The sequence below is a fragment of the Erythranthe guttata genome, chromosome 13 (assembly GCF_056151865.1).
Source record: "Erythranthe guttata isolate IM_541 chromosome 13, IM_541, whole genome shotgun sequence".
Taxonomy (NCBI): domain Eukaryota; kingdom Viridiplantae; phylum Streptophyta; class Magnoliopsida; order Lamiales; family Phrymaceae; genus Erythranthe; species Erythranthe guttata.
The window spans coordinates 2,947,942-2,975,265 of record NC_142545.1 but is presented as its reverse complement, the minus strand read 5'-3'; the positions used below and the strand labels follow the sequence as shown (position 1 = coordinate 2,975,265).

Here is a 27,324-nt window from a genome sequence, read left to right as displayed (position 1 = left end):
ATTGCCCCAAAAATACCTATAAATAAAAATTTAATTTAATATTAGTGCAAAATAAAGGAAACTTATACATATACGAGAAAATGGAGAACAAAGTATATCAATGTTTTGATATCAATAATTCATATTTATATGAATAAATTCCACTTTCTAAGAATAATTTACTGCTCATGTCGTTGAATTTGATGGAGATTGTGGCGCTAATGACACTTTCTATTATGTTCTTGAATTTCGTTATTATAGCAAATAGAATTGGCGTTCTCTTCATTTCGTGTGCCGTCACTCTGAGACATGTTAGAATTCATGCCGGAATTTCACCTAAAGAGGAGCTAAAGAAAAATATATTTTTTTTATGAAAAAATGTAACTATGGAGGAATGGAAACATTGAAGATGAATTTATTGAGAATTTTGTGAGTCGAAATGGTGCAATTAAATTATAAAATTGTCTTGCCAGGTCGGAAAGAATAAATGCAAAATGATTCGGAAGGAGTACAGATTATGTGCATGATTTTATAGTACAAAATATATATATAAGAGAATAGTGATTACATAACTTTATTTACATTTGAATTTAACATACATAACTAAGCATTTTGTGGAGCCTAACTTCAAATTTAGAATTACCATATGACGCTCATGCTAATGATGCACTTGCCAAATAAAAAGAAGAAGAAAACGACAGAAGTCACGATATACATACCTCTGTAAAGCAAAACGAATTCATGACACGTAACTGATTTGTGTAATAAATTGGTATTACAATAATAGTGGTCAATAGCCTTGTATATTTTCAAAATTTATGAATATGATATTTTTTAAATTTAAAATATTATACTTTAATACTATAATATAAACTTGTTTAAGGACGCGACTTTTGGTAAGATTCACACTTTTTCAAACCCGCTACTAAAATCAAAGCCCGCTATTAAATGCTACTATTTCATTAAATTAGTAGCACCCTTCCCCTGAGATTAATTTAATAAGAGGTGACTAAAAAGAAAAATACAATTTTATCCTTAAAATTACATTTTATTATTGTAAACTAAGTGGTTTTATAGACAATTCATATATAATAATTGGTTTTAACAAATTTAATAGAAAATTTAATATAAGAAACCGAACATGCTACTAACTAAATAATTAATTAGTCAGTAGGGAGTTAATCCAATCTCATGTAATCCAATCTAATCAAATATAGGTAACCGAACGAGCCCTTAGACTAATGGGTTTTACTAAAGAGATTAAATTAAAAACGGATGTGCCATTTACCACCAAAAAACGGACTCCAATGACTAAGCGACACATATATATATATATATATATATATATATATATATATATATATATATATATATATATATATATATATATATATATATATATATATATATATATTTCTATTTAACTTTTATATATAATCTATAGTAAGTTTACCCTATGTTCATAATTTTTTTAATGTTATATGGTAAATAAAAAAAACTAATTGACAAATTTAATGTTTATTCATTTAATTAATTAACTTAATATAATTTTATCTCAATGAGCAACGATTCAATGAAGCAAATTCCCAAATCCCAAATGTGCCAATTTCCTAGTCAAGTTTAGGGTTTTTCTCTTTTTTTTTTTTCTTTTTTTTTTAATCACTTTAATTTTTTCTTCCCCATTATTATTATCTCTTTTTTTATGTTAACCGAATATTTTTACACTAAATTGATTTAGTATATAATTTAATTTACTGCATTTAATAGAAAATATTCATAAAATGAGCATGTACATTTTATTAACGGAGAGAAAAAAATGGAATATGGGTTTATAGTAGGTCCCACAATAGACAGCATGATAATTCATATTTTATTAAAATTAATTCCACATGTCATTTAGTCAGTGGCATCCGTTTTGTTCAGTTTATCAGGTGATCCGTTCCTAATTAGAACCCTTTACTAAAAAATTAAAAAGGCATGGGCTTATCCCACATTATGTAAGCTAATGACGGGTCTATCTTAAATAATCCCTATATTAGTTGAGGGTGTTTTTGTTTATACATGAATAATTTAATTTAAAACTTTTTTTTCAGTAATGAAGGAACGAACAACCAATCGTATAGGTGCACTTGGTAAACCTACACTCCCGTATAATAGGTTAGCTTGCAAACAATACGAGAGATATAAACCACACTAGTCTAATTATGTGTGACAAGCTCGACCTAGCGACCGTTGACATGAGGATTCAAACATGTATCAATTGACACAGACTCACTTACTCCAACCGCTAAATCATCCCTTCGGGGACTGATTTGTGTTTATCCATGTGTATTCATCTAACAAATTAATTGTATCACCAACTACGTAAATATTAGGTCATCCATCATTCTATGGTAGAGCAAATTGTTAATTACCTAATTTTGCGTGCATTAGTAAATTCTTAATTCCTAATAATGGATTATTACCTCATTTGACTAATTTTCAGTTGAAAATTTAGACTTTTAAAGGGTCGGTTATTAATAAAGCAAGACGTTGACGAGGATGTACAAGACTTAAGAGTCAAAATGTAATCATGTTAAATATTACTTTTAAATTATTTTTAAGGTATTTTGTGAAAAAAATTCGAGTTATTTAAGATTTGATAAGTTGAAAGTCGTATCAGTTTGACCATTTCAAACTAACATTTCATGACTTCATTACTCAAGATAGTAACTATATAAACCCCCAACTCCCTCCCTTATTAGAACACCATCAAAACAACAAACTTGTCTTTGTAGCAAAATTTTTGCCCTTCTACTTAAATTAATCTTGGAAATTGAAAAAAAAAAAAAGAAAAAAAAAACAATGGCTCTGAAATTCGGAGGAGCCCTCTTTGTTGTTGTGGCAATGTCCGTTTTCGCCATTGCTATGGCAAACAAGGATTGGAGTACTGTTGCAGGTAACTGGAACCCCTGGAATCACACCGGAGGTGACTTTTGGGGTTACCCGCAAAAAAATTGTTCTAAAAGATCCAACAGAATCGTAGTTGGTGGATCAGAGAACTGGCATTACGGGTTCAATTACACCGATTGGGCAATGAAGAATGGCCCATTTTACTTGAACGACACATTAGGTATGTAATTAAGCTCTATAACTTGTTATATATCAATATGGACCTATATATATAACTATTGTAATATAATTGGAATATTCATTCTCTCAAGTTTCATTTATGCACGTTGGTGCAATTATGGAGGATTAAGGTGGTGTTTGCAAAAGGTTTTAGAAACAGTTTATGAGTCTTTTTTTTTTTTTTTTTGCTTATAATATATTTTTTAGGCTTTTGGAAAATCAACTTCTTCTGCTTTTGTTTCTCTTAAGATAAATTGTTTTAAGTTAATTTAAAAAAAACACCCTTAGACCAGCATTTCTATTTAAATAGATTTTCCAGTATTTTTGCAAACACCCCTAACTTTTAGAAATAATCACTTAATATTCAATTAAGACATATAATCAAGAAGTATTTATGTTTTTTAATAAGCTTTTGCAAATACCGCCTAAATCATCGTAGCACTCACACACATGTGTGTGTATATATGTAAACTTTATCGGATGTGTTGATCATATGCAGTGTTTAAGTATGCTCCACCAAACGAGTCCACATTCCCTCATAGTGTATATTTGCTACCGGATTTCTGGAGTTTTCAAAATTGTGACCTCAAACGAGCAAGAAAAATTGGGGAGGTAACTTCCGGAGGCGGTCAAGGATTCGAGTTCGTGTTAAAGAGGTGGCAACCGTACTATTTCGCATGTGGCGAACACAAGGGCATCCACTGCAAAGATGGTCTCATGAAATTCGCAGTATGGCCCTTGATCCGTTGGTATCATTAAAACAAAAGATGCGACAATTTTTGTGGTGCCATAAATAGATACACAAGTTTTCATATATATGTTTGTTGTCCTATTTTATTGAACGAATAATCTACGAGCATGTAGACTTTTAATTTTTGTTTTTTTAAATATTCCAGATATAGCATAAGATATTCTTGATGGATTTATGTTTTGTACTATGAAACTTAATAAACTTGTTGCACAATTATGTTAAACTTATTGGAAATGTTTTATTCCTATTTCCTTAACATTATTAATGTTCTTCCTCCTCTCACATGACACTAATTATTTGATACATGACAATATTAATAAATTTGTAGATGAGTAGAGTTTGATATTTATTAATTTTATGTATTATTGGTGTTTTAGTGTATTTGTTGGTAAACATACGTAAATGGGTGAATCATGCAAAAATATACGAGTTCAGAAGAAAAACCAATGTTTGAAGAAAACTCGAAAGTTGTTTAGGCAGTTTTTGCCATTTTGATTATACCTCTTACGTCTGAATACTAAATGACATGATCCGAAGTAGTATTGAAAAGCTAATTCGAAGGGCTACAACTTTCATTGGTTAATTGTCTTCTACCTCCCATATATTGTTCTCACGGGATATTGCATGCAGCTCTTTTGCGAAAATCCTGTAGGGAGAGAACTTTTTTTAATTTGAGAAAACCCTTTTAGTTGTTAGTTGGGTGATTAATAGAAACAACCTACCAATTATACCTGTAATGAGTTATAACTTTTTTAACACTATTTTCGCACTTGTCTTCTGAGCGCCGCTTCTCTCTTTTTTTTTTTCTCGATCTGAAATTTCTCTTTCTCAATCTCTTTTCTTCGACTACTCTCTCTCTCTCTAGTATTCAATAAATGGTGGACAAAAACAAAATGATTACTTTACACGGTTGTACAATTGCACGAGTTTTCAAAAAATGAAATTGATTAATTTATTAAAAATTGAAACTAGATAAGTTAATTGTGTTATTTTGAATGACAAAACTAGTTATATATATAACATAATTTGGAATTAATATTATTTTTGTATATTTATTATATAGTCAAATAAATATATTAAGTACAATAATAATGATTAAATATTTTTTTTAAATATTAAAAATTATGTTGGAATGAGTAATGATGTTAAGAGTGATATTTTAAAAATTAATGTTTATATCTAAGAAAGTGACAACTTATTACGATCTCAAGATCATAGCACTGTATAAAGTAGTTTTCAAATTATTATAAAATTATATCAGACAATATTTTTCTTATTTTGTTTTTGATAATGAAAGAACCCACAACCAATCATATAAATTTGGGTAAAATTAGAGAAAACCCTTCAATTTAGGAAATATAGTTAAGAAAATACCCCATCTCAAAAATAATTAGTGAAAATTCCTTAGCTAATATTCCACTTAGGGCTCGTTTGGTTACTGCTATTACCCCCTACTAGACTAAATAGTAGGGGCTAATAGCATGTCCGGTTGACAAGATTCGCACCAGGGGGAGCCCGCTATAAAAAACATGAGCCCGCTACAAAACCCTATTAATTCTCAAAATCTAATCGGTGCTCCACCCCTGCGACTAAAATAGTAGATGCCTACTAATAATGAAAATTACACTATTACCCTAGAATAAAGTTACGTATATTCACCCTATTCTATTAAATCTTGGAAGAAACAAAAACCTAATCCACTTTTTATCTTCACCTCATTAATCAAAGCAAGAAAAGTCTTGAAGAGAAGAACGGCTGTAGGCCATTTTGATTGGTAATTTCTGGAAATTTATTTTATTGACTTCAGATTTTTTTTTTTTTGTTCATAGGTAGCAATGATTTGGTGACTTTGCATAATATTTTTGTGTTTCCTGCTTTGGTGAGGCAGGAGATGTATTTTGTTGTTGATTTTTTTTTTAATTTATATTCTTCTCTGTTTTTTTTTTTTTTAATTGAAGAATATATCGTTTTTAGTTATAGTTCTTTCCTTCTAATATATATATATATATGCCTAATTGGGCCGACCCAATGGGCCTACAATTTCCTTACATACTGGGCCACGAGCCCAATATGGAAGACCATAATCACCGAGGCCCAATCACCTTCAAATAAGGTTTGGGCCCAACAATCTCATTTAAGCTATAAATAAAGGTTTGAACTCATTCCTTAAGGTACGTCCTATTAACTGAGCAATACTACAATACGTATTCTCTGGACTATTTCTACTATCAGCACGTCTGACTTGAGCGTCGGAGGGGTTTCCGCCGGATCAACCCCCGGCCTAGTTCACGTGTTCTATGATCGCAGGTACCTCAGGATCATCAAGTTGTCAAGCTACTGATCCGCTTTGCTCTCCCAGTTCATTTTCTACATTACCCCAGGTGATCTAAATATTTTAGCATCATCATTTTGGCGCCGTCTGTGGGAACGATGCAAACCAGATCACGTAGCCAACAAGATCCTCCTGAGGCGTCTGCTCAGAGAGAAAATGACACAGCTAACGACCTCCCACCTCGTGGAGGCTCTGGCTTGCCACCTCCTCCACGTCCCATGGATCCGCCTCGCGAGGTTCAGATGATCCCCCATCGGACCCACCACTCGCCGATCCACCACTCCCTGGTCCTCGAATGGTTCAAATAACCGAGGATGCTCTCCAACGCATGATAGCAGAAGCTTCAACTCGCGCTGCCACAGAGGCCGTGACCCAATATATCGCCACGATGGGAGCAAATGCTCCCAACGCGATACCAGCACCTGCTCCACCTGTGGAGCCACCTATGGCACCACCGCCAGCCCAAAACCAAATAAGTGTCTCCTCATCTACTTCGGACCCACGGTCCTGAATGCAACAATCTACTCATCGCCAAGATGCACGAACTGAGCGACGAGACCGACGTTCACCTTCAAGAGGCAACGCCTCTCACCAACGAGCTCCTCCACACAATGGTGGAGAGGTTGAAATTAGCGGTCAGCTATCTCGCTCAAATCACCTTCCCCACATAGGTAATACGATTGGTGGAAGGACAATACCTCGAATAAGGCACAATCCCTTCACTGTCGCAATAATTAATGAGATACTACCCCAACGGGTAAAGGTCTCGAGTCTACCGCAGTTCGATAGAACTGGTGACCCACAGGAGCACCTTGAAAAGTTCTACGCCATGGCAGATCTATATGGCCCAACTGATGCGGCAATGTGCAAGATGTTTCGCACAACGCTCTCCGAACGAGCGTTGAGCTGGTTCAACTCCTTGCCCACTGGGTCAATTGAAGCTCTATCCCAACTAACAGATCGTTTCACCCACCATTTCGCTATCAACAAAGAGTACGCAAAGACTCCCGCGTACCTCTTCACTATCACTCAGAGAGAGGGCGAAACCCTCTGCAACTACATTCAACGATTTGTAGAGGCATCTCACAAAGTTCCTAACGTGGGCGGAAGCATGCTCGCTGGAATCATTCAACAAAACTTAAGAGAAGGTAGATTCAAGGAATCTATTGCAGGAAGACCTCCAACCACTCTAGAAAAGTTACTAAGTCGCGCTGAGAAACACGTACGCATTGAAGAGGCTTCGGCCCTCCCTCCTCCCAAGAGAAAAAGAGATGAAGATTACTTCCACACCCGACGACGAGATGGCCGACGACAATCGTCAACATCTCATTGATAATCTCCTTATACTTCCAATGATGTCAATGACACTTGGAGTCTATCGAGCACATAACATTGTTCGTGAGCACATCATCCTAAACTGGGGGGCTATCATACCTTGAGGATGATACATCTCCTCACCTCTCGACATCAATTGAACGATACACTTACATCATCTACTTAGTACAAGTTTATTTATTTCGAGCGATTCGCTCCCTACTTGTTTATTTACCTTCACCTCAAGTAAGCTCGAAACTTCACCTTTTCGATCAATGAATAAAGCTAGTTATTTCATTTACTCTCGGTGTTATCGCTCTTTCAACACATAATTATTAGCTCAAGTCAACATAAAATCTGGGGGCTTACATATGCCCCCAAAATATTTCGCTCGCCAAGGGTTATCGACACCCTGGGGGCTTACATCTGCCCCCAAAATATTTCGCTCGCCAAGGGTTATCGACTCCCCGGGGGCTTACATCTGTCCCCAAAATATTTCGCTCGCCAAGGGTTATCGACTCCCTGGGAGCTTACATCTGCCCCCAAAATATTTCGTTCGCCAAGGGTTATCGACTCCCTGGGGGTTTATAGTGCCCCCAAAATATTTTGCTCGCCATGGGTCATCGACTCTCTGGGGGCCTACTTCCGCCTCCCTCGAACGGTTCAGATAACCGAAGAGGACCTTCAGCGTATGATCGCCGAAACTTCAACAATATCAACTGCTACTGGCTCCTCTAATGGTTCAGATAACCGACAAGGACCTTCAGCGTACGACAGCGAAAGCTTCAACTCGCGTTGTCACTAAAGCAATGACACAACCGTGTGCATTCACTTCAGACCATAGGTCTCGAGCGCCTCATCCTACAGTGGGTGGTTAACCCATCCCAAGGTTGGGCATCACCCTTACCTTTCAACCCCAAGTGGGTTCACATCACATCGCAAGAGACGAGTATAATCTTCCTACTCAAAAAATAGAACATCCTAAGGGGTGAACATCAACCACCAAAAAAAAAAAAAAAAAAGGGTAAAATCGCACGCAAAACCCAAGAAAAAAGAAGAGAGAAGAAGATGAAAAAAGAAGAAAAAGGAAAGAGAAGAAAAAAGAACCAAGAAAAAGAAGAAGAAAAAAAAAGATGAAGAAAAAAGAAACAAGAAAAAGAAGTAGAAGAGAAAAAAGAAGAAGAAAAAAAGAAGAAAAGAAAAAAGAGAGAAGATGAGAAAAAAGAACAAAAACAAAAAAACAAAAAGAAGAGCGCGCACATCAGCACCGCGCGGTTGGCCAGGGAGCCTCGGTCCGCGCGCGCGCGAAAAAAAAAAAAAAAAAAAAAAAAAAAAAAAAGAAAAACGCGCGGTGAAAGCACGCGCGCATGGCGGACACGCGCGAATCCGCGGCCCTCCGTCCACGCGCGCGCAAGACAAAAAGAAAAAAGAAAAAAAAAAAAAAAAAAAAAAAAAGGAAAAAACGCGCGGTGAAAGCACGCGCGCGTGGCGGACACGCGCGAATCCGCGGCCCTCCGTCAACGCGCGCGCGAGACAAAAAAAAAAAAAAAAAAAAAAAAAAAAAAATGGAAAGTGACTGGGCAGTCTGCGCGCGTGGCAGCCACGCGCTCACGCATGACGCGTGCGTGTGGGCCACGCGCCTGCAGCAACTCTTATCATGTCAAATTAATTCTCTTTCTCTCTCCATCATTAAATGAGCGCACGCCTCCCCATGCCAGCTCTTCATTCTCTCTCTACGTGAATTCTATGCCCGCACGCCACCCCATGTATTTCTGGGCAGCTTTTCACTCTCTCTTAGTGCATTAAATGTGCGCGCAAATTCAACTCACGTCACTAGGCTAGCGCGCGACCCACAAAGCGCGCGCGTCTCCAGCACACCCAACCGCGCGCGCGCTTTTTTCAGAACAATCCAATCGCGCGCGCGCTCCTAGACACATCAAATCGCGCATCACTCATCACCTAATCGCGCGCAAATTCTACCGTGTTCCACCAAATTGCGCGCGGATTTCACCTCGCTTTACTAAATCGCGCGAGAATTTCAACGTGCTCTACCAAATTGCGCGAGCTCTCCAGTGTACCTCACCAAATCACGCGCGCTCTCTAACAGAAAAGTTAAAAATTATTATTTCTCCACGTCACGCAAATGACTAACGGAACACAATAGCACCGATCTACTATAGACACGATCCGGTAATATTTTCGACTTAGCTCCCACATCGACTCCAGAGTGGGGGGCTAGCGAGACAACTCCCACGAGGAGACAACTCGCTCGGCCATGCAACCCGTTTCGAGATAACTCCAACGAGGAGACAATTCGCTCAGAGCGACCTCAGTCCGCGCGCTCCTCAGTCGCGCGCCATCCGATGCTCCTACAACTCCCTTGCGAGACAACTCCCCCGAGGAGCCAACTCGCGCGGTCCTACAACCCGCAGCGAGACAACTCCCACGAGGAGACAACTCGCTCTGTCCTACTACACGCAGCGAGACAACTCCCACGAGGAGACAACTCGCTCGGTCCTACAACCCACAGCGAGATTACTCCCACGAGGAGCCAAGTCGCTCGGTAATACCAACCCGCAGCGAGACAACTCCCAGAGAAGCAAACTCGCTCGGCCCTACAAACCCGTTGCGAGACAACTCCCATGAGGAGCCAACTCCATCGGTATTAAGAACCCGCAGCGAGACAACTCCCACGAGGAGCCAACTCGCTCGGAACTACAACCCGTAGCGAGACAACTCCCACGAGGAGATAACTCGCTCGGTCATATAACCCGTTGCGAGGCAACTCCCACGAGGAGCCAACTCCCTCGGGTCTACGGAACCACAGCAAGATAACTCCCACGGGGAGACCACTCGCTTCGTCCTATAACCAGTTGCGAAGCAACTCCCACGAGGAACCAAATCACTCGGCACTACAAACCCGTTGCAAGGTAACTCCCACGAAGAGCTACTTCGCTCGGTAATAAGACTCGCCGCGAAACAACTCCCACGAGGAGACAACTCGCTCAGAGCGACCTCGATACGCACGCTCCTCAGTCGCGCGTCATCCAATGCTTCTACAACTTCATTGCGAGACAACTCCCATGAGGAGACAACTCGCCCGAAATTCAATATATAATCGCAAGCTCAAGATAGCACGATTACGACCCTAGAAACACTTAGAATATTATGGGAATCTATATAGCCTGGCCAGCTTGATTACTCAAAGTTATCTACTTGTTTTCGATGGGTCCTTCATTAAAACGTGGCCACGGTCCAAACATACTTACGACCCACGAGGTCTAACAAAGGGCACGATCCCCATATAAAAATCTTGAGAGCCTGATCCCCTCCTCAAGTACATCACGCAGAAGGCTATATGTAAACACATACAAGCAACGCGTCAAAACATTGACAATGTCGATAAATAACAACTCCCACGAGGAGAATACTAGCTCCGTGCTACAACATCATCAAGAGACAACTCCCACGAGGAGATAACTCGATCAACTCTATTACCCCACGACGAGACAACTCCCACGAGGAGATAACTTGATCTGCGCTACCACATCGTCGTGGGACAACACCGACGACTCAAGTCACTTACATCGCGACAACTTGGTCGCGCTACGCGCCAACGCGCCTTCACGTCCCTCCGACACGCGCTCCAACGCATTTTCGCTCACCATCGACTACCACAATTTTTACTCTCGACACGATATGTCACCCATTTCAACATGGCCCCCACATCGACTCGAGAGTGGGGGGCTTAATGATATGCCTAATTGGGCCGACCCAATGGGCCTACAATTTCCTTACATACTGGGCCACGAGCCCAATATGGAAGACCATAATCACCGAGGCCCAATCACCTTCAAATAAGGTTTGGGCCCAACAATCTCATTTAAGCTATAAATAAAGGTTTGAACTCATTCCTTAAGGTACGTCCTATTAACTGAGCAATACTACAATACGTATTCTCTGGACTATTTCTACTATCAGCACGTCTGACTTGAGCGTCGGAGGGGTTTCCGCCGGATCAACCCCCGGCCTAGTTCACGTGTTCTATGATCGCAGGTACCTCAGGATCATCAAGTTGTCAAGCTACTGATCCGCTTTGCTCTCCCAGTTCATTTTCTACATTACCCCAGGTGATCTAAATATTTTAGCATCATATATATATATATATATATATATATATATATATATATATATATATATATATATATATATATATATATATATTTTTAATATCCGAACTTAATTGTTTGATTATTATTGAGAATCAGATAACGGAATTATTCTCTCGTTTATTTTGATCAAGTTTAGAAGTGCAGGCTTAAAAAATTGAGTTCCATGGTTTTGGAAAATTTATAGAGTTTAATATGATGAAGTAAAATATAATTTTTCCTTTTGCTCAGTTACGTTGATGTTATGAAAAAAATAATAGCTGATGTTATAAATTTTACGAATTATAACAGGATAATTGCTAAGTTGGGGATATAATAGACAAATCACATTTATTACCAGATTTTAACAGATTTAATTGTAGGTCTAATCCAAGCAACCGACCATCCTACTAATTGACTAATTAATTAGTCAGTAGGGAGTTAATCCAATCCAATCCAATCCATATTAATCCGATCCCGGTAACCGAACGAGCCCTTAGTGATATTTTCATAATTTCAAAACTACCCTTAATTGTCTATTATACTCTTTCAAAACTATAATCTTATTTTTCATTACCCATTCTGCTTTCTCGTCTTTCTCCCTTCTCTGTTTTTTCTTCTGCTTATTTTTTCTCTGTTTTTTCCGGCAAATCTTCTCCCCGCCGTCGCCGCCGGAAGATGGAGAAAAAAGAAGAGGAAGCACTCGTCGTCGGCGTGTGGAGGAGAAACATTCTTCTTTCTCAACAGCATATTCCACCCCGTCGGCGTGTGAAGGAAGAACGAACAGACTGTTGAGAAAGAAGAGGAAGCACTCGTCGTCGGACGAGAATCAACGGAAATTGTTGATGAATGTATATTTTTTTTTTTTACTTTTATTATTTTTTTAGTGTTGATTTGTCATGTGCTCGGAAATTGTTTATGGAGTGACCAACAATGGTTGACAAATACCTTTGAATCGTTCCTATTTTTTTTTTTTTTTTGTGGACATTGAAATGTTAATTTGTGTTTTTTTGTATGAATTATTTATTTGATTTATTTTATTCTTGTTATGGATTGGTTGAATAGTGTGGTGCGGCGGTGTGGTGACGTTGGTGAGGCAGATTTAGGGTTTTTTTGTAGATCGGGCGGAGGACGGCGCGTGTAGAGAAATTCGCGCTACTGAAATCTTAATCGACTATGTACATGTTCAATAGTCGATTAAGTTAATCGACTATGCTCTGTAAGTCGATTAAAGTTGATCGACTACAATTTTTATTTTATTTTTGATTTTTTGTTTATTGATTCCAACTGTATATACCAATTATAATGTTTGTATATTTTTTGTTTTTGTAAAATATAGTTAATTTTGCATTTTTTTATAGTTGTGATTTGTTATTTTTAGTAGCAGATTCTTAATCGACTATGCTTCATCCTAGTCGATTAATATAACTGATATAAAAAGAAAAAAATTAAAAAACAAAAACATTTAAAAACTTAAAAAAATTAAAGAATTTCCTTAGTCGACTGCTTCTTAGCCGATTTACCTGAAAGATGGATAGAGACTTTTCTCAAATAAAGAAAAATGATCTCTCCACGTTAATAAAAAGTTATAAGGGGTTTCCTCAAGGAACCCCTTAAATCAATTGACTGTCATTTGTCGCTTACTTGCCTTTCAACACCTAGAATATGTCTCAATCTATTGGTATACGTACACAGTAACGTGCTTGTGTCATGTGTTAAGAGTTACATTAGAATTATATATATATATATATATATATATATATATATATATATATATATATATATATATAAAAGAGCTTCCAGATCTCTAACTAGATTACTTTTTGTTGATCCAGAAATCCATAAATCCAAATCAAATCAACTTATATTAATTCAACCCAAATAAATCTCCCCAAAACAACATAAATAAGCTTTTTTTTTCAAAATTTAATTCATAATTTTGCAATTACAATAATGCCATAAACAAGGGCCTCGTTTTCTAATTATGTGTTGCACCTCCCGATCGAGTCGGTCTAAGTGTAACGTAATACGTTTCTTGATTTATTCGAGTCTATGTCGTATCGGTAATTAATATTGCTTTTAAAACATAGAACTTGCTATCTAAAGAGTAATATGTCTTTTTTTAATTTCTTTTTACTATTTTTGGATCCCTCAATTATAATATAATTGCATCGAATGTTTATAGTACGGAGAAAGATGGACCTGAAATTAAATTATTTAGTTAGATCCAATTTAAGACACATAATTATGCCAGTGGTTACCCTGTCATATTTTCATTTTTGCTGGCCCATATTTCACGTGTAGGAAACCTTCTGCAATTCTGTTTTTATTGCAGCAATTAATTGCCACATAGTAATTGTTCCATAAATAAATAAATAAAAAATTTAATTGCCACATATACAATTTCCATTTTATGTTATATTTGCACACATCAATAGTTGAACATTATTGGCTTAGAGGGTGTTTGGTTAAGCTTATAAGATGTTAAAAAGAGCTTATAGGATGTTTTAGAGCTTATAAGCTCTTTTAAAGTGTGTGGTATTTAAGATCTTATAATTTTTAAAAAATACCTCTATCCATTTTATTTAAGATCTTATAATAAGTAAAAATAGAAAATAAGCTCGTTATCCAAACACTCCAAAAATTAATCCTAAAAATAAGATATAACAGCTTATCAGCTCTTAAAACATCTTATGAGACGTAAGATCTTATCAGCTGTTTAACATAAGCTTAGCCAAACACCCTTTAGTCCCACTTTGCACCCTTAAAATATATCATTTTAGCACTTTGCACCCTCGAAACACAATATATCATACATAATGCACTCCACATAACTTTTTAAAGCTAATACAGATAATTTTATATTTTGAATGGTATTATCAGAAAAAAATATTTTACGACAACAAAAAATCTTTCAACTATTTTGTTATCAAGTTATCTGAAAATCTTATTTTCTTCCAAATATTTCTACCTAATATTTCAACGAATTACAGTTAAAGATCTATCAATCGAATAATTTAGTGATAAAAGTTTATTTGATTTTATTTTGTAAGAATTTTTTTTTTCAATTATCTATCCAGTGTGATTTTTATCGTTCGCACTTTGTGCACTTGAAATAAGGTTGGAGATTGAAGAAAATAACAATTTAATTGTTATTTTGAACCCGGAAAAAAAAAATCAATAAAAAAATGAATTACCTTTTATTATTCAATTAAAGGTGTATTGTGAATAATTTATTGTGTTTTGAGAGTGCAAAGTGCTATTATTATTTTTCAAGGATACGAAGTGCCAGGGTCCATTTCAAGGGTGTTAAGTGGAATTAAGCCAACTTTACTTATCAAAAAAAAAAGTTGAACTTCATCCTCAGTAGACTATTTTGAAAAGACTATTGTTTTGGTATATGGAATATTCGAAATTCTAGTTGAGAATGTTATTAAAACCGGACTTGACCGACCAGTCGAACTGGTTCAACTAGGAACTGGTATTCTGTCTGGTCCAATTCATGATCCAACACAGTGAAAATGAACAATCGTAGTGAGTTGTCAAGAATCGGAAAATCCGCCCGGTTCGACTAGAAATTTGAAAATGGGGAAAAGTGTATATATATATATTTTTTTTTTAATTTTATGGTGGAGGGTTAGATAATTGAATTATAATTTTAAATTTGGTTTTAACAATGAAAAAAATGTCTTTTGATAAATGTATTTTTATTCAATAATCAAGTTAAAAATATATATATAAATAATTAAAATATAAAAATTAAAAAGTCGAATCCAACCGGTTGAACCGGGTCAACCGTGACCCAGTTAGTTGTCTAGTTCAATGTCCGATCCGATTTTAATAACGTTGGTCAGACACAAATTAATTCCATTTGAAAATATCCAACAAAAAACAGGGGAAAAATATTTTAAATACCTTTTAAGACATTTTGATAATCAAGAAAAAAAAAAAGTTATAATGGTTTTATATATAAATTATGACTTGAAAGTTGAAATATACTAATAATATCGAAAGTCGTCACAGGTTGACTTTTAAATTGAGGGGTAACTGATTTTTTTAAAGAACGATGACGGGATGTGTAACTGTTACATATGGTAAATTACAATATGGCAAAATGGTGCGAAAATATAACAAATCGACAAAAATAGATTAAATTGGTCAAAAATTAAGGGTAAATGGCAAATAGATCCATGACAAGGGCACTTAATTAAAAGAGGGACATCCAACTTTTTTGTTTTTCAAATAAATCCCATTCAAACTTATTTGCAAATAAGGAAAATCCCTTTATATATACCAAAATTACCCCCAATTCATTGAAACTCAATTCAACTCCAATTTCATGATTTACACCCCAATTTCATCAATTGACCAATTTTAACCATAATTTTAATTTTGACCCCAATTTTGACCCGTCACCACCGGAGACCGCCCTCCGCTGCCGTTGACCGGCGTTGACCACAGGTCTCCGGCGTTGATTTTTTTTTTTTTTTTTTCAAATTTTTTTTCCCTGAAATTTTTTTCCGGCCAGTCAACTGTCGTTGACCGCCGGGTCTCCGGCGTTGACTTTTTTTTTATATATATATAATTTTGTTTTTTCTTAAAAAAATATTTTAATTAATATTACTGTCTTGGCTGCTAAATTATTGTCTCCGGCAGTTATTTAACTGTCGGAGACAGTAATTTAACTGTTAATTGACTTTTTTTTTTCTTCAAAAATATTTTAATTAATATTACTGTATTCGTTGCTAAATTATTGTCCCCAACAGTTATTTAACTGTCGGAGACAGTAATTTAACTGTTAATTGACTTTTTTATTCTTAAAAAAAAATATTTTTTAATTAATATTACTGTATTCGTTGCTAAATTACTGTCTCCAGCAGTTATTTAACTGTCGGAGACAGTAATTTAACTGTTAATTGATTTTTTTTTAAAAAACATTCTTACAAAAAAAATATTTTAATTAATATTACTGCCTTGGCTGCTAAATTAGTGTCTCTAACAGTAATTTAACTGTCTTACACAGTAATATTAATAATATTATTGTTCGGAAAAATAATATTCATAATATTACTGTCCCAAACAGTAATATTACTGTCTGAGACAGTAATTTAGTAGCCAAGACAGTAATATTAATTAAAATATTTTTTTCCTACAAAGAACAAATTCAAAAAAAAAAAAAAGTCAACACCGGAGACCGGCGGTCAACGGTGGTTGACTGGCCGGAAAAAAAATTTAGGGAAAAAAAAAATTTCAAAAAAAAAAAAAAATGAATGCCGGAATCTGGCCGGAAAAAAAAATTATTTTCTGAAAAAAAAAAATTGGGGGGTTAATGTGATATATTTGTTTAAATCCGGGGTCAATGTGTAATATTAAGGAAGTTAGGGCATAATGGATGGAATTGATAAGAATTATATTATGGAGGGTATTTTGGACTAAAAACATGGGGATAAGTTTAATTGAGAGACTTTTTTGTTGTGGACTAAAATGGATTTAAGTCCCATGTGATGGGCCTTTTTGCCATTCGCGCAAAAATAAATAACAACTATGACAAAATATTAAGTCGGTCAAACAAATTTACAAATTTTAAAAGATGCCCAAAATTCTACCTCCACTATGTCTACGTCTCGTACAAAAAATTATCCAAGTCTTGTATCTGGGGCTGAATCGGAAGTCGGACGGGATAGATTGAAATGATTTTTTCCGGAAACTTTTCAAAAGTGGAATTAAAAAATGGATTCCAATTTTTTTTAAATCATTTTAAAAAAATGAAAAAATTCATTTCAATTTCAGAATGCTTTCGAATCAGCAGAATTTTGGAAATTGCATTAGTTTATAAACCTCTTGTTCCAAATTCAGATAAAATGGTAACTTTCACACTCTTATCTTTTTTCGAATTTTTGTAGGAAAATGTAAGAAAATCCAAAAGAGTTCGACAGAAAACAATAAATAAAACCACATGTAAGAGCAACAAATTGAAACAAAGATTTTCTGATAAGGAAAAATGCAACAAAAAATTTATGATACCAATTAATATTTTCTAAAGTTTTAGTTTAGTTGATCATCTGGTATTTATATTTTTATATAAATATAACATAAGTTAATGTTGTGGACTTACATAATACATCAAAAAATTATATTATATATTTCAAAAAACAATAACAATATTCGGTACTAAAATCGTATCAAAACTCAAAATTTTCCGATAATTTTACATACAATTCTTATTCCACTCCAATTAAATTCGGAAAAAATCGAAACTTTGTACATAGAAATAAAAAATACAGTTCTAAATTCTGATATTTTCAGATAGAAAATAGTGTAATTAAAAATTGGTGTTTTTGTGCATAAGTCCCCAACCAAGCATCTTTATTATTTTAGGTCTAGGGGCTATATCTCTTTCACCAATAAGCCCATTCCTTTAATATTTATTATAAATAAAGGAAACATTCATGTATATGCCAATATTACCGTCAACCCTTTTATACCCAATTCTTAATTGTAACACCAATTTAATCAATTTTGTCCACAAAAATCCAATTTTGACCACAAAAATTCAATTTTGACTTCTTTTTGGAGCGTACTTTAATATGCTCCAATTTCATCATTAACTTAATTTAATCTCAATTTAACCCCAAATTTCACAAATTATTCAATTTTGACCAAAAAAAAAATTTCAAATTTTTTTTTTCAAACATAATTTTTTTGCCGCCGGATTCCGGCGCTGACCGGCGTTCAACGCCGGTCTCCGGCGTTGACTTTTCAATTTTATTTTTCTTTCGAATTTTTTCGCCGGTTTCCGGCGTTGACCAGCGGTCAACGCCGGTCTTGGGCGTTGACTTTTTTTTTTCCTTTTCCTTTCTTTCGAATTTTTTCGCCAGTTTCCGGCGGTCTCCGGCGTTGACTTTTTTTAGTGTTTTTGTAAGGTTTTTTTTTTTTTTTTCTTTACGTCCACCGCTAAACGTTGACCGTAATTGTGCTGTCACTGACAGTAAATTACCTGATGTGTATGACTCGGTGTAGCTTCTCAAAGACCCAGACCTAGGGGCTTTTAGGTAATTAATTTCCCTAAAAAGTTTACCAGACGAAATGAGAATATACAACACACACCTAATACGCGTTTTATATATAACACTCGTGTCTCATCAGTCATCGGTGCATATATATAGTAGTACTAGAGCTAATATTACATATAGTAACTCAAAAATAAAAAAAAAGACGATGATGAAGAAGAAGAGCAAGATGAAATATGTCGACATGGAGGAACAAGTGCCGCTGGAGCCGATGAGCCCGAGCGCGCAGTACTTGAAAAGCTCGGCGTTATCGCTCACAATTCTCGCGGTTCTTGAATTAGAGCATCCAATGGAAGATTCCATAGCTATTAAACTCGTGAAAGAAGTTTTCTTGCCTATCAATCCACGTTTTTCTTCTATCATGGTGATAATTAACTATTTATTTCACGTACGTACTTTTGTTTTTTGATAAACTGAACATATATCTAAAAATGCTGACTTTTTTTTTTCTCTCTCTGCGGAATTTTAACAAACAGGTGGCGGGCGGAAATGGGGAGAAGAAATGGAAGAGAGTTGAGGTGAATGTTGACGACCACATCCACGTGCCTGTTTTTCCGGCGACGGAGACGGGCTACCACGACGAGTTTTTCGGGGAGTATTTGTCCGGGATGGCGGCGGAGGAGCTCCCGCCGGACCGGCCGCTGTGGGAAATACACATGGTGAAGCACCGCACGAGGACCGCGGCGGAGAGTGTGGTGTTCAAGCTGCACCACTCTCTGGGCGACGGCTACTCTTTGATGGGTGCGCTTTTGTCTTGCCTGCAGAGGCTCGACGACCCTTCGGTTCCGCTTACGTTTCCCGCCGGAAAATCCTGCGTCGGCGGCGGCGGTGGTGGTTGTTGTTCGGTTTTGCGACGTGTTCGTGGGTTTTTGAAAGGGATGGTTCACACGGGTTGTGATTTTGGGTGGAGTGTTTTGAAGAGCAGTTTGATTGAGGATGATGAATCTCCGATCAGGTCTGGCGAGGATGGGGTGGAGTTCCGGCCGATCGTCACCTCTACCACCACCTTCTCCATTGATCAGATCAAGCAGATTAAAACAAAGCTTAATGTGGTAAATCTTTATTCCTCTCTCTCTCCTCTCTCTCTCTCTCTCTCTCTCTCTCTCTCTCACACACACACACATTAAAGTGCAATTATTATTTTTAGAATTTTCTAAGAGTATTTAGTAATTTGATATATTATTTAATAAAAGAATTCAAATACAAAGATAATTATATATCCCTTAGAATATTTCTTTTAATTAACAAACAATTTTCACATATTATAATACAGTCAATCCTCTATAAACTAATAGAGTGGAGACTAATAAAATTTTATTAATTTAACAAAATATCAAATTATCGAATTAGGTTTTTACCGAGTCGGGACCAGAAGAAAGTATTATTTAAGCGATGTTATTAATTTATCGAGATTTTACTGTATTTATTTTCTAAATTAAAGTTGATAGAATTGTTCTTAAATTAGGCCGGCACAACAAATATGAATAAAATGTATTCAATTTATTGATTCAATATTATATTCTTGAAAAGCTTCAATCAAGACGATTTATCTGATAAATGCACATCTTTAATATTATATTCTTGAAATTTAATCTTTTATATTAACTAATTTTATCTTGACAAACAGACGAGGCCTTAGAATCTGAATTCTAATATATGTACTTGGCTCATTTACTAATGAATATGATGGTAGCAGGTGCGGGGCATGTATCCATCGGGGCGGGTTAATATTGTCACCCGAATTAAATGCATGTTTTGTGTCATGAAATTGAATATGGATAAATATATTTTGAAAAACGTTTTTTTTTTTCTTTTTATGCATGTCAACTATATAAAGTAAGATGTTACTTATTACTTTTACATATGAATACTAAAAGTATCTTAATTTAAGATTTGCAGCTGAAAAGTTGATTTTTTTCTTAAATTACCCAATATGATTTAAAAATTAGAAAAGTCAATTTTATCTTATACTCCATATATATATATATATATATATATATATATATATATATATATATATACACAATAAATGCACATTGCTGCATTAAGGTGTTCAATTTATATTTATATTTCACACCTAACTCCTGCATGGTTTTTTAATTTCCGCTTTTCCCCACGTTTTCTTTTTCTTTTTAATTCTCATCTCTTTTTTTTTTTTCCTTTTCTTTCAAACTTTATTTCAAAAAACATAATTACAACATAGAATGTCTAAATGTTTATTTATTTATTTATGAGAATTAAATATTAATTAGGTGAGATAAATTGAATTAATTTCAGTACCCCCTCCGTGTCAAAATAGGCCATATTTTCTTCTCATATTAAATATCACTTTAGAAGTACTACTTTCAAAATCAAGATAATATTGATTATTTTATTTTTACCAACTTTACCCTATCTAATTAATTTAATTTGCACCACTAATTTATATTTCTTCAGAGTTTGTAAGGGCAATTTAAGGTTTTCTGCCATTAAAAACAAGGCTATTTATAATATTTTTTAATCTGTTCGCATTTACCTTAGACACTTATCTTATTTTGAAACATATGGAGTATATAACTTTGTTCATATGCTTACTCGAAGATCGTTATACCAATATACTCTCTGTGTTCCTAAATAATTGTCACTTTTCAATTTTCACAAAGATTAAGAAATTCAATAAATATATCTTGATTTTAGAAAAATCATATAAAAATGACTAAAACAACATTTATTATTTAATAATTTATAAGAGAAAATTAATGAATAGAGTTTCATTAATAAGGTTAAAACAGGAAAAATGCATTTAATGCAGTATTGGAAATCTAAAGCGATAGATAATATGGAACAAAAATATTTTTTAAAAGAGACCGTTATTGTGGAACAGGGGGAGTATTTATTTTCACCGTTAATAAACAAAAATGTATACTAATTAATTTATATATATATATATATATATATATATATATATATATATATATATATATATATATATATATATATATATATATATATATACTATTATTATTTTTTTATTATTATTTTTTTTTTGCAGACAATAAATGATGTGGTTACGGGTATAATTATGTTGGGCACACGTTTATACATGCAAAAAGCAAGCCAAATTTCAAGTGAAGCAAAATCAACAGCCCTAGTTTTGCTAAACACTAGGGCAGCCGCCATGGGAGCCGGTTATAAATCAGTGAGTGAGATGGTCGAACCGGGTTCAAAGATGCCATGGGGAAACCGGTTCGCCTTCTTGCATGTGCCTATACCTAAATTGAGTGACGTGGAGCTACAGGATCCGCTCATTTTTGTTAAGAAAGTCCATCGGACGATCAAGAAACGAAGAAACTCAGCTGGCATTTATTTGACCGGTCAACTCCTTGATCTTATAAGAAAAATCAAAGGTCCCGAGGTATGATTAATTTAATGCATATATTTAAATCTCTGCAATTGTCTTTAATTTTATATTTGATATATTTTAGACGAAATTAAAAATTGTGGTCCTTATATATTTCTTTTCATAATAAAAGTAAAATAAGAAAACTAAATTAAATTTAATTAATTTTCCTCTTTTTAATAGACACTCCATCAATTATGCAACAATGGTTAAAATAGAATTTTTTTTAAATATTTTATTTTGCCTCTAGAAAATAAAATCGGAGAAAAGTTCACTTAACGAGGGTTGATGATTAATACAGAACGCCTAGATATTTAAACGGACTTAAAAAATCTGAATTTTATTTAATTTAGTAACGAGGGTTACATCTTTGTTTTAAGGGTAAATTACGAATACTTCCGTCCTCAAAAAAAAAAAATTACAAATACTTCCCGTAAATAAGACTAAATAACTTATAAACTCCTGTAGTACTGACAATTACAAATACACCCCCTAAATTCTAATGGAATGAATGAATTTAATAAACAAGCAAACTATAGGTCACTTCATAACATAAAGTATGAACTTTCAAACTTCAGTACTTTTGTATTAAATGTGTATGTTACCAGAGAAGTAGCATACAATAATCCCAGTTGTCAATTATAAACTCTTATCCAATACTCATTCATTTATGATTTAACTGCATTTTTTAATTCTATTTTCTTTTCTTCTATATTATAACTTCTCTGTTTGATAATAATTGTGATTCTTAAAAGTATTTTTGTTCTATATATTTGTCACCTTAATTTTATAATACTGCATTAGATGCACGTTTTCTTGTTTTAACCTAATTATTTCAACGTTAATTTAATTTTCTCTTATCATATTATTAAATGATAAATATTTTTTTCATCTTTTTAATGTGTTTTACCTAAAATTAACAGATTTATTAAGATTCTTAATACTTGTGCAAAGATGAAAATTGAAAATTATTCAGATACGAAGAGAGTAGTACCGGATTTAACCAATTTTTTTTTTTTTGCTCTTATTATCCCTAAATGTTAATAAATATTAATCCTCACAAATAAAGAGAACAAACAATCAAAAGAGAAGTAGTTAGAAGAGTAATTTTAGTATAATATCTAAAATTTATTTATTAAATTTTTATTAGAGTAAATTATAAACGGAGGAAATTAGGATAAGAACAATGAAATCAAATTGTTTGGAGATTTGTGAATAATTGGTGGTGCCACCGGCAACCGGCGGCCCATGAATAGAGTCAACAATTAATTTAAATAGTGTCGTACCGTACACGCGCCACCTATCTGTATTTTTTCTGTGGTAGAGAATAAGTAGGCTCCACTTTCATTTAAACCCAAAAGGTATCAATCAAACTTTTATCCCTTTTCTTTTCGATCTAAAAAAAAATATAGGGTGTTCACTCAACCGATAAAATGAACAGATAAAATGAACAGAATCACAAATTCGATAGGTGTTAAATACAAAATTAAAAATTCGATTCGACATTTGATAAGGGTCTCTTGGAATTTTGTTATTCGGTACTAATATCTGGTATACCGTATGTACCGAATACCAAATATTTTTAATTCTTTTTTTCTTTTATTATAAATTCTTTAAGCTAAAATACTTCTAGATTGATAATTTTTTTCATTATTTATAATTTTTGGAATTTATTGATAAACATTTTTTCCTTTTAGGGCTGATTATTGAAATTGGAATGTCAAATTGAAGAATTAATTATTTAAATATATTTTGGTTACATTTATTAAAATATTAAAATATATTTCCAGTTGTGGCGGCGTTACCCAACCGAAATAATTGAATTAATTTGGTAAGAAAAATGTACCGAACCGAACTACTTCGGTTCGGTATACAGTACAACTTTTCGATGTACCAAAATTTCAATTACCAGAATTCCAGTATAGTTCGGTACGGTATTACCGAATGAATACCCCTAGAAAAATATCATGTCAAAAATATTTTGAATATTGGTTCATCTAGAATACGAACATTAAGTATTTTATTAGGATTTTTTATTTTTACTTTTATTTTAGAATATGTGTGTTCTTTTTCTCCTTAATTAATTAAACTATTTAATAATGTGAATGTATGTACAGTCAGCATCACGATACATACATGGAACACTGAAGAACACAAGCATGGCAATTTCGAATTTGATTGGTCCAATCGAACCAATGGCTTTGGCTAATCAACCTATTAATGGCTTATACTTTGCTGTCGCTGGACCTCCTCAGGTACTTACCTATTAAAGTTCATACCGGTTTCGGTTTTGGTTTCGGTTTCAGTTTTCGATTTTTGATTTTTAGCTTTCAATTTTCGATTTTAGATTTCGGTTTTCGATTTAAAAATCAACTTAATTAGAGAAAAAACACGGTCATGTGTGCATTATAAATTAGTTTAAAGTTGTTTATTTCGAGAGAAGCAAAAGTTAATTTTGAAAACATCAAAAATAGATTATGAATAAAAAAAACCCAGATAATTTGTTTGTAAAAGCTTTTGTAAACACCACCTTAGTATGATCAGATTTGAAATAGTTGAATATGTTGATATACGAAGAGTAGCCGTATAACAAATGATTTTAAATAATGAAACCATTTTATTTTAATATTTGAATATCACTCTAAATATAAAAAAGATCAATAAATTAAATTCGTGACGTAGCAAATTTGTGGTATGCATCTTGCATCTAAGACTTATTTGAGGGATGCTAAAATAAATGCCGTTTTTTTCTCACTTCAATACCACCAATGTAAAAAATAAAAAATAAATAGGTAATGACATTATTATCTTTAATGAAAATCAATACTACATACAAAATTTGTGTGGTATTGATTTTATTAATGGTATTAATGTCATTATCTATTTATTTTCTATTTTTTTATGTTGGTGGTATTGAAGTGAGAAAGAAACGGTATTTGTTTTAGATGTCTCCCTTATTTGATCACTATTTCGAGTCAGCTGTAGGAGAATTGGAGAACCCGTAACTGATGTTCCAAAGTAGTTGGAATCGACTCCAAATCTTATAAATTTATTTAATTATTTGCTTATTGATGAATGAATTGATATTCTTGAATTTTCAGAGCCTATCGGTAACGATCGTAAGCTACGTGGGGAAATTAAGAATTGCAATGACAGTGGAGAAAGGTTTCATGGATCCAAACAAGTTAAAGTCGTGCGTCGAATACGCGTTCGAGGCTATCTACAAAGCCGCTCTTCAAACCTCGGATGCTCCTGCAAAATCATAGTATTATATTTATGCCTTCTCAAAAACTCATATACTATGATAATTATTCGTACCTAGTAATTTTCTGTTTTGTTGCTTTTGTAATGGAATAAAAATAAATTAAATGGAGTGTGTGTTTGCTAGTTATTTAATTTTAATTAATATTCTTTTTAAAGAGGATGGTTCCTCATTTATTGAGTTGTAAACTTTTTATTCATAGATAGATCTGTTTAAAATGCATTGTTGAATTATGCCCTCTAATTTGGTTCAAGGATAAATTATGAGAAATCGACGAAGGTAAGATCTAATTACGAAAATTACACAAACACTGGACATAGAGGAATTTTCATAATTACGCGAATATGAGAAAAAAAAGTTATTAATTAGACATTATCTCGGAGAATTTTTCGTAATTTGCCCTTTGTTTTACATATAAACTTAGTCTTAATTTTACTATGTATATGAGATTGCATGATGTATTGTAGTCCAAACAAGGTCTTATTTGGGGTCTCCCCAGGACATAAAAAATAGTGCAAATTTTTAGGAGTTGAGTAGTTACATTTATCAATTTAATTTTGGGGTTTATTACTTACATTGCATTTTTTCTCAGTTGTGGTGTGATATAATTTGTTTGTTTTTTTTAGGAGAAAAGAATCATCTTATTAGACTAAATTAGTTAAAGTCGGTGGAAGTTCGAGACCTTCCAAAGTAGCAGTACAGTGCAATTGGGTGGGAGTATGGGCCAAGCCGTTGCCCGTTTTCTTAACACACAAAAAATAAAAATTAGATAAAGCACTAAGAGAATACACACGTTCGTCGATAATCGCACTGTACGATAGTAATTCTCCACAGCTTGAACGAAGCGCCCGAATAACTTGGAGCGAGTCCCCTTCGAGAATAATATCTTCCCATCCATTCGAGGCAGCAAACAAAAGGGCATGATGAGCAGCAAGTGTCTCCCCTTCTACCGGATTGAGATTGCCATGTATCTTTATTACTTTTCATCCGAAACAACGACCTTCATGGTTTCTTTGCCACCGCAGCTACCACCCCCCGTAGTTCTCCATACCGGATTGATGCATCAAAGTTAAGCTTAATATTTCCCATTTCCGGTGGTTTATTACTTACATTGCATTTTTTCTCAGTTGTCGATTTGATCCGTGATTTCCATCTCCACGTTGATTTGATTGTGCAAGCCCGTTGAATCATACCGTATGCTGATTTCAGTGTGTAATTTCCTTGCTTCGAGTAATGCCATATCCAAATATCTTTCGTGTGGAGACCCCCCAATGAGATCCCCAGTATCCTCGCCACATCCACCGGCCTATTAATTCTCTTCACAAGGTTCAAATCCCACGAACTAGATCCCGGTTCGACCAAATCGGAGACCCGATCCGGGAATGCAGTTGATATTGGTCGAGATGTGAGGATTTTGAAGCTTCCCCCTTCCTGCAGCCATGAGTCGGCCCAGATAGATGTGTCATTTCCGTTGCCAATCCGACGTCGTAATCTCATCTTGAGATACGAAATTGTCTTCCAAATGCACCTCCGATTCGTCGATGGCCGATTGCCACTTTCTGCTAAAAACAGATTTCCGTGTGGAAAATAGCGGGCAACCATAATGCGTGACAAAAGCAGATTCGGGTGAGTCAAAATACGACACGCTTGTTTCAGTATTAAGGCCACATTAAAAGTCCGTAAGCCCCGAAATCCAAGTCCACCGTGCTCCTTCAATTTACACAGTTCTTTTCATGAGACCCACACCATGCCTTGAGATTCTCCCTTGTCCCACCAAAACCGATGTATGACTCTCTCAATTTCCAAAACAAGTCCGGTCGGGAGAAAGAAGCAACTCATAATGTAGACTGGGATTCCTTAGAGTATAAATTTAATAAGGATTTCTTTTCCTACTTGCGAAAGTTGTTTCTCTCCCCACCCTTTAATTCTAGCCCAAACCCGATCCCGAAGATATGAGAAAATATCCTTCTTTGTTCGA

At 34.5% G+C, this 27,324-nt stretch overlaps 2 protein-coding genes across 2 annotated transcripts; both read left to right on the top strand.

Moving 5' to 3' along the window:
* The first annotated feature begins 2,735 nt into the window (after positions 1 to 2,735).
* LOC148765665 (uncharacterized) lies at positions 2,736 to 4,054 on the top strand. Its single transcript, XM_088811739.1, has 2 exons — positions 2,736 to 3,091; positions 3,590 to 4,054. The coding sequence occupies exons 1-2, from the start codon at positions 2,824 to 2,826 to the stop codon at positions 3,847 to 3,849; spliced, it is 528 nt and encodes a 175-aa protein (XP_088667865.1). The 5' UTR covers positions 2,736 to 2,823; the 3' UTR covers positions 3,850 to 4,054.
* Positions 4,055 to 18,749: 14,695 nt separating this feature from the next.
* Positions 18,750 to 25,503, top strand: LOC105972081 (wax ester synthase/diacylglycerol acyltransferase 4). Its single transcript, XM_012997016.2, has 5 exons — positions 18,750 to 19,069; positions 19,182 to 19,757; positions 21,737 to 22,099; positions 24,202 to 24,339; positions 25,186 to 25,503. Exons 1-5 carry the CDS (start codon positions 18,854 to 18,856, stop codon positions 25,348 to 25,350), a joined length of 1,458 nt encoding a protein of 485 aa, XP_012852470.2. The 5' UTR covers positions 18,750 to 18,853; the 3' UTR covers positions 25,351 to 25,503.
* Positions 25,504 to 27,324: the final 1,821 nt, after the last annotated feature.

Bases quoted from the DNA above. Each gene is read 5' to 3' on its own strand.
- LOC148765665 (XM_088811739.1), top strand. From the start codon at position 2,824: ATGGCTCTGAAATTCGGAGGAGCCCTCTTTGTTGTTGTGGCAATGTCC. The intron at 3,092-3,589 runs GTATGTAATTAA...GATCATATGCAG, and splicing joins TTACTTGAACGACACATTAG to TGTTTAAGTATGCTCCACCA.
- LOC105972081 (XM_012997016.2), top strand. From the start codon at position 18,854: ATGATGAAGAAGAAGAGCAAGATGAAATATGTCGACATGGAGGAACAA. The intron at 19,070-19,181 runs GTGATAATTAAC...TTTAACAAACAG, and splicing joins CACGTTTTTCTTCTATCATG to GTGGCGGGCGGAAATGGGGA. The intron at 24,340-25,185 runs GTACTTACCTAT...TTGAATTTTCAG, and splicing joins CTGTCGCTGGACCTCCTCAG to AGCCTATCGGTAACGATCGT.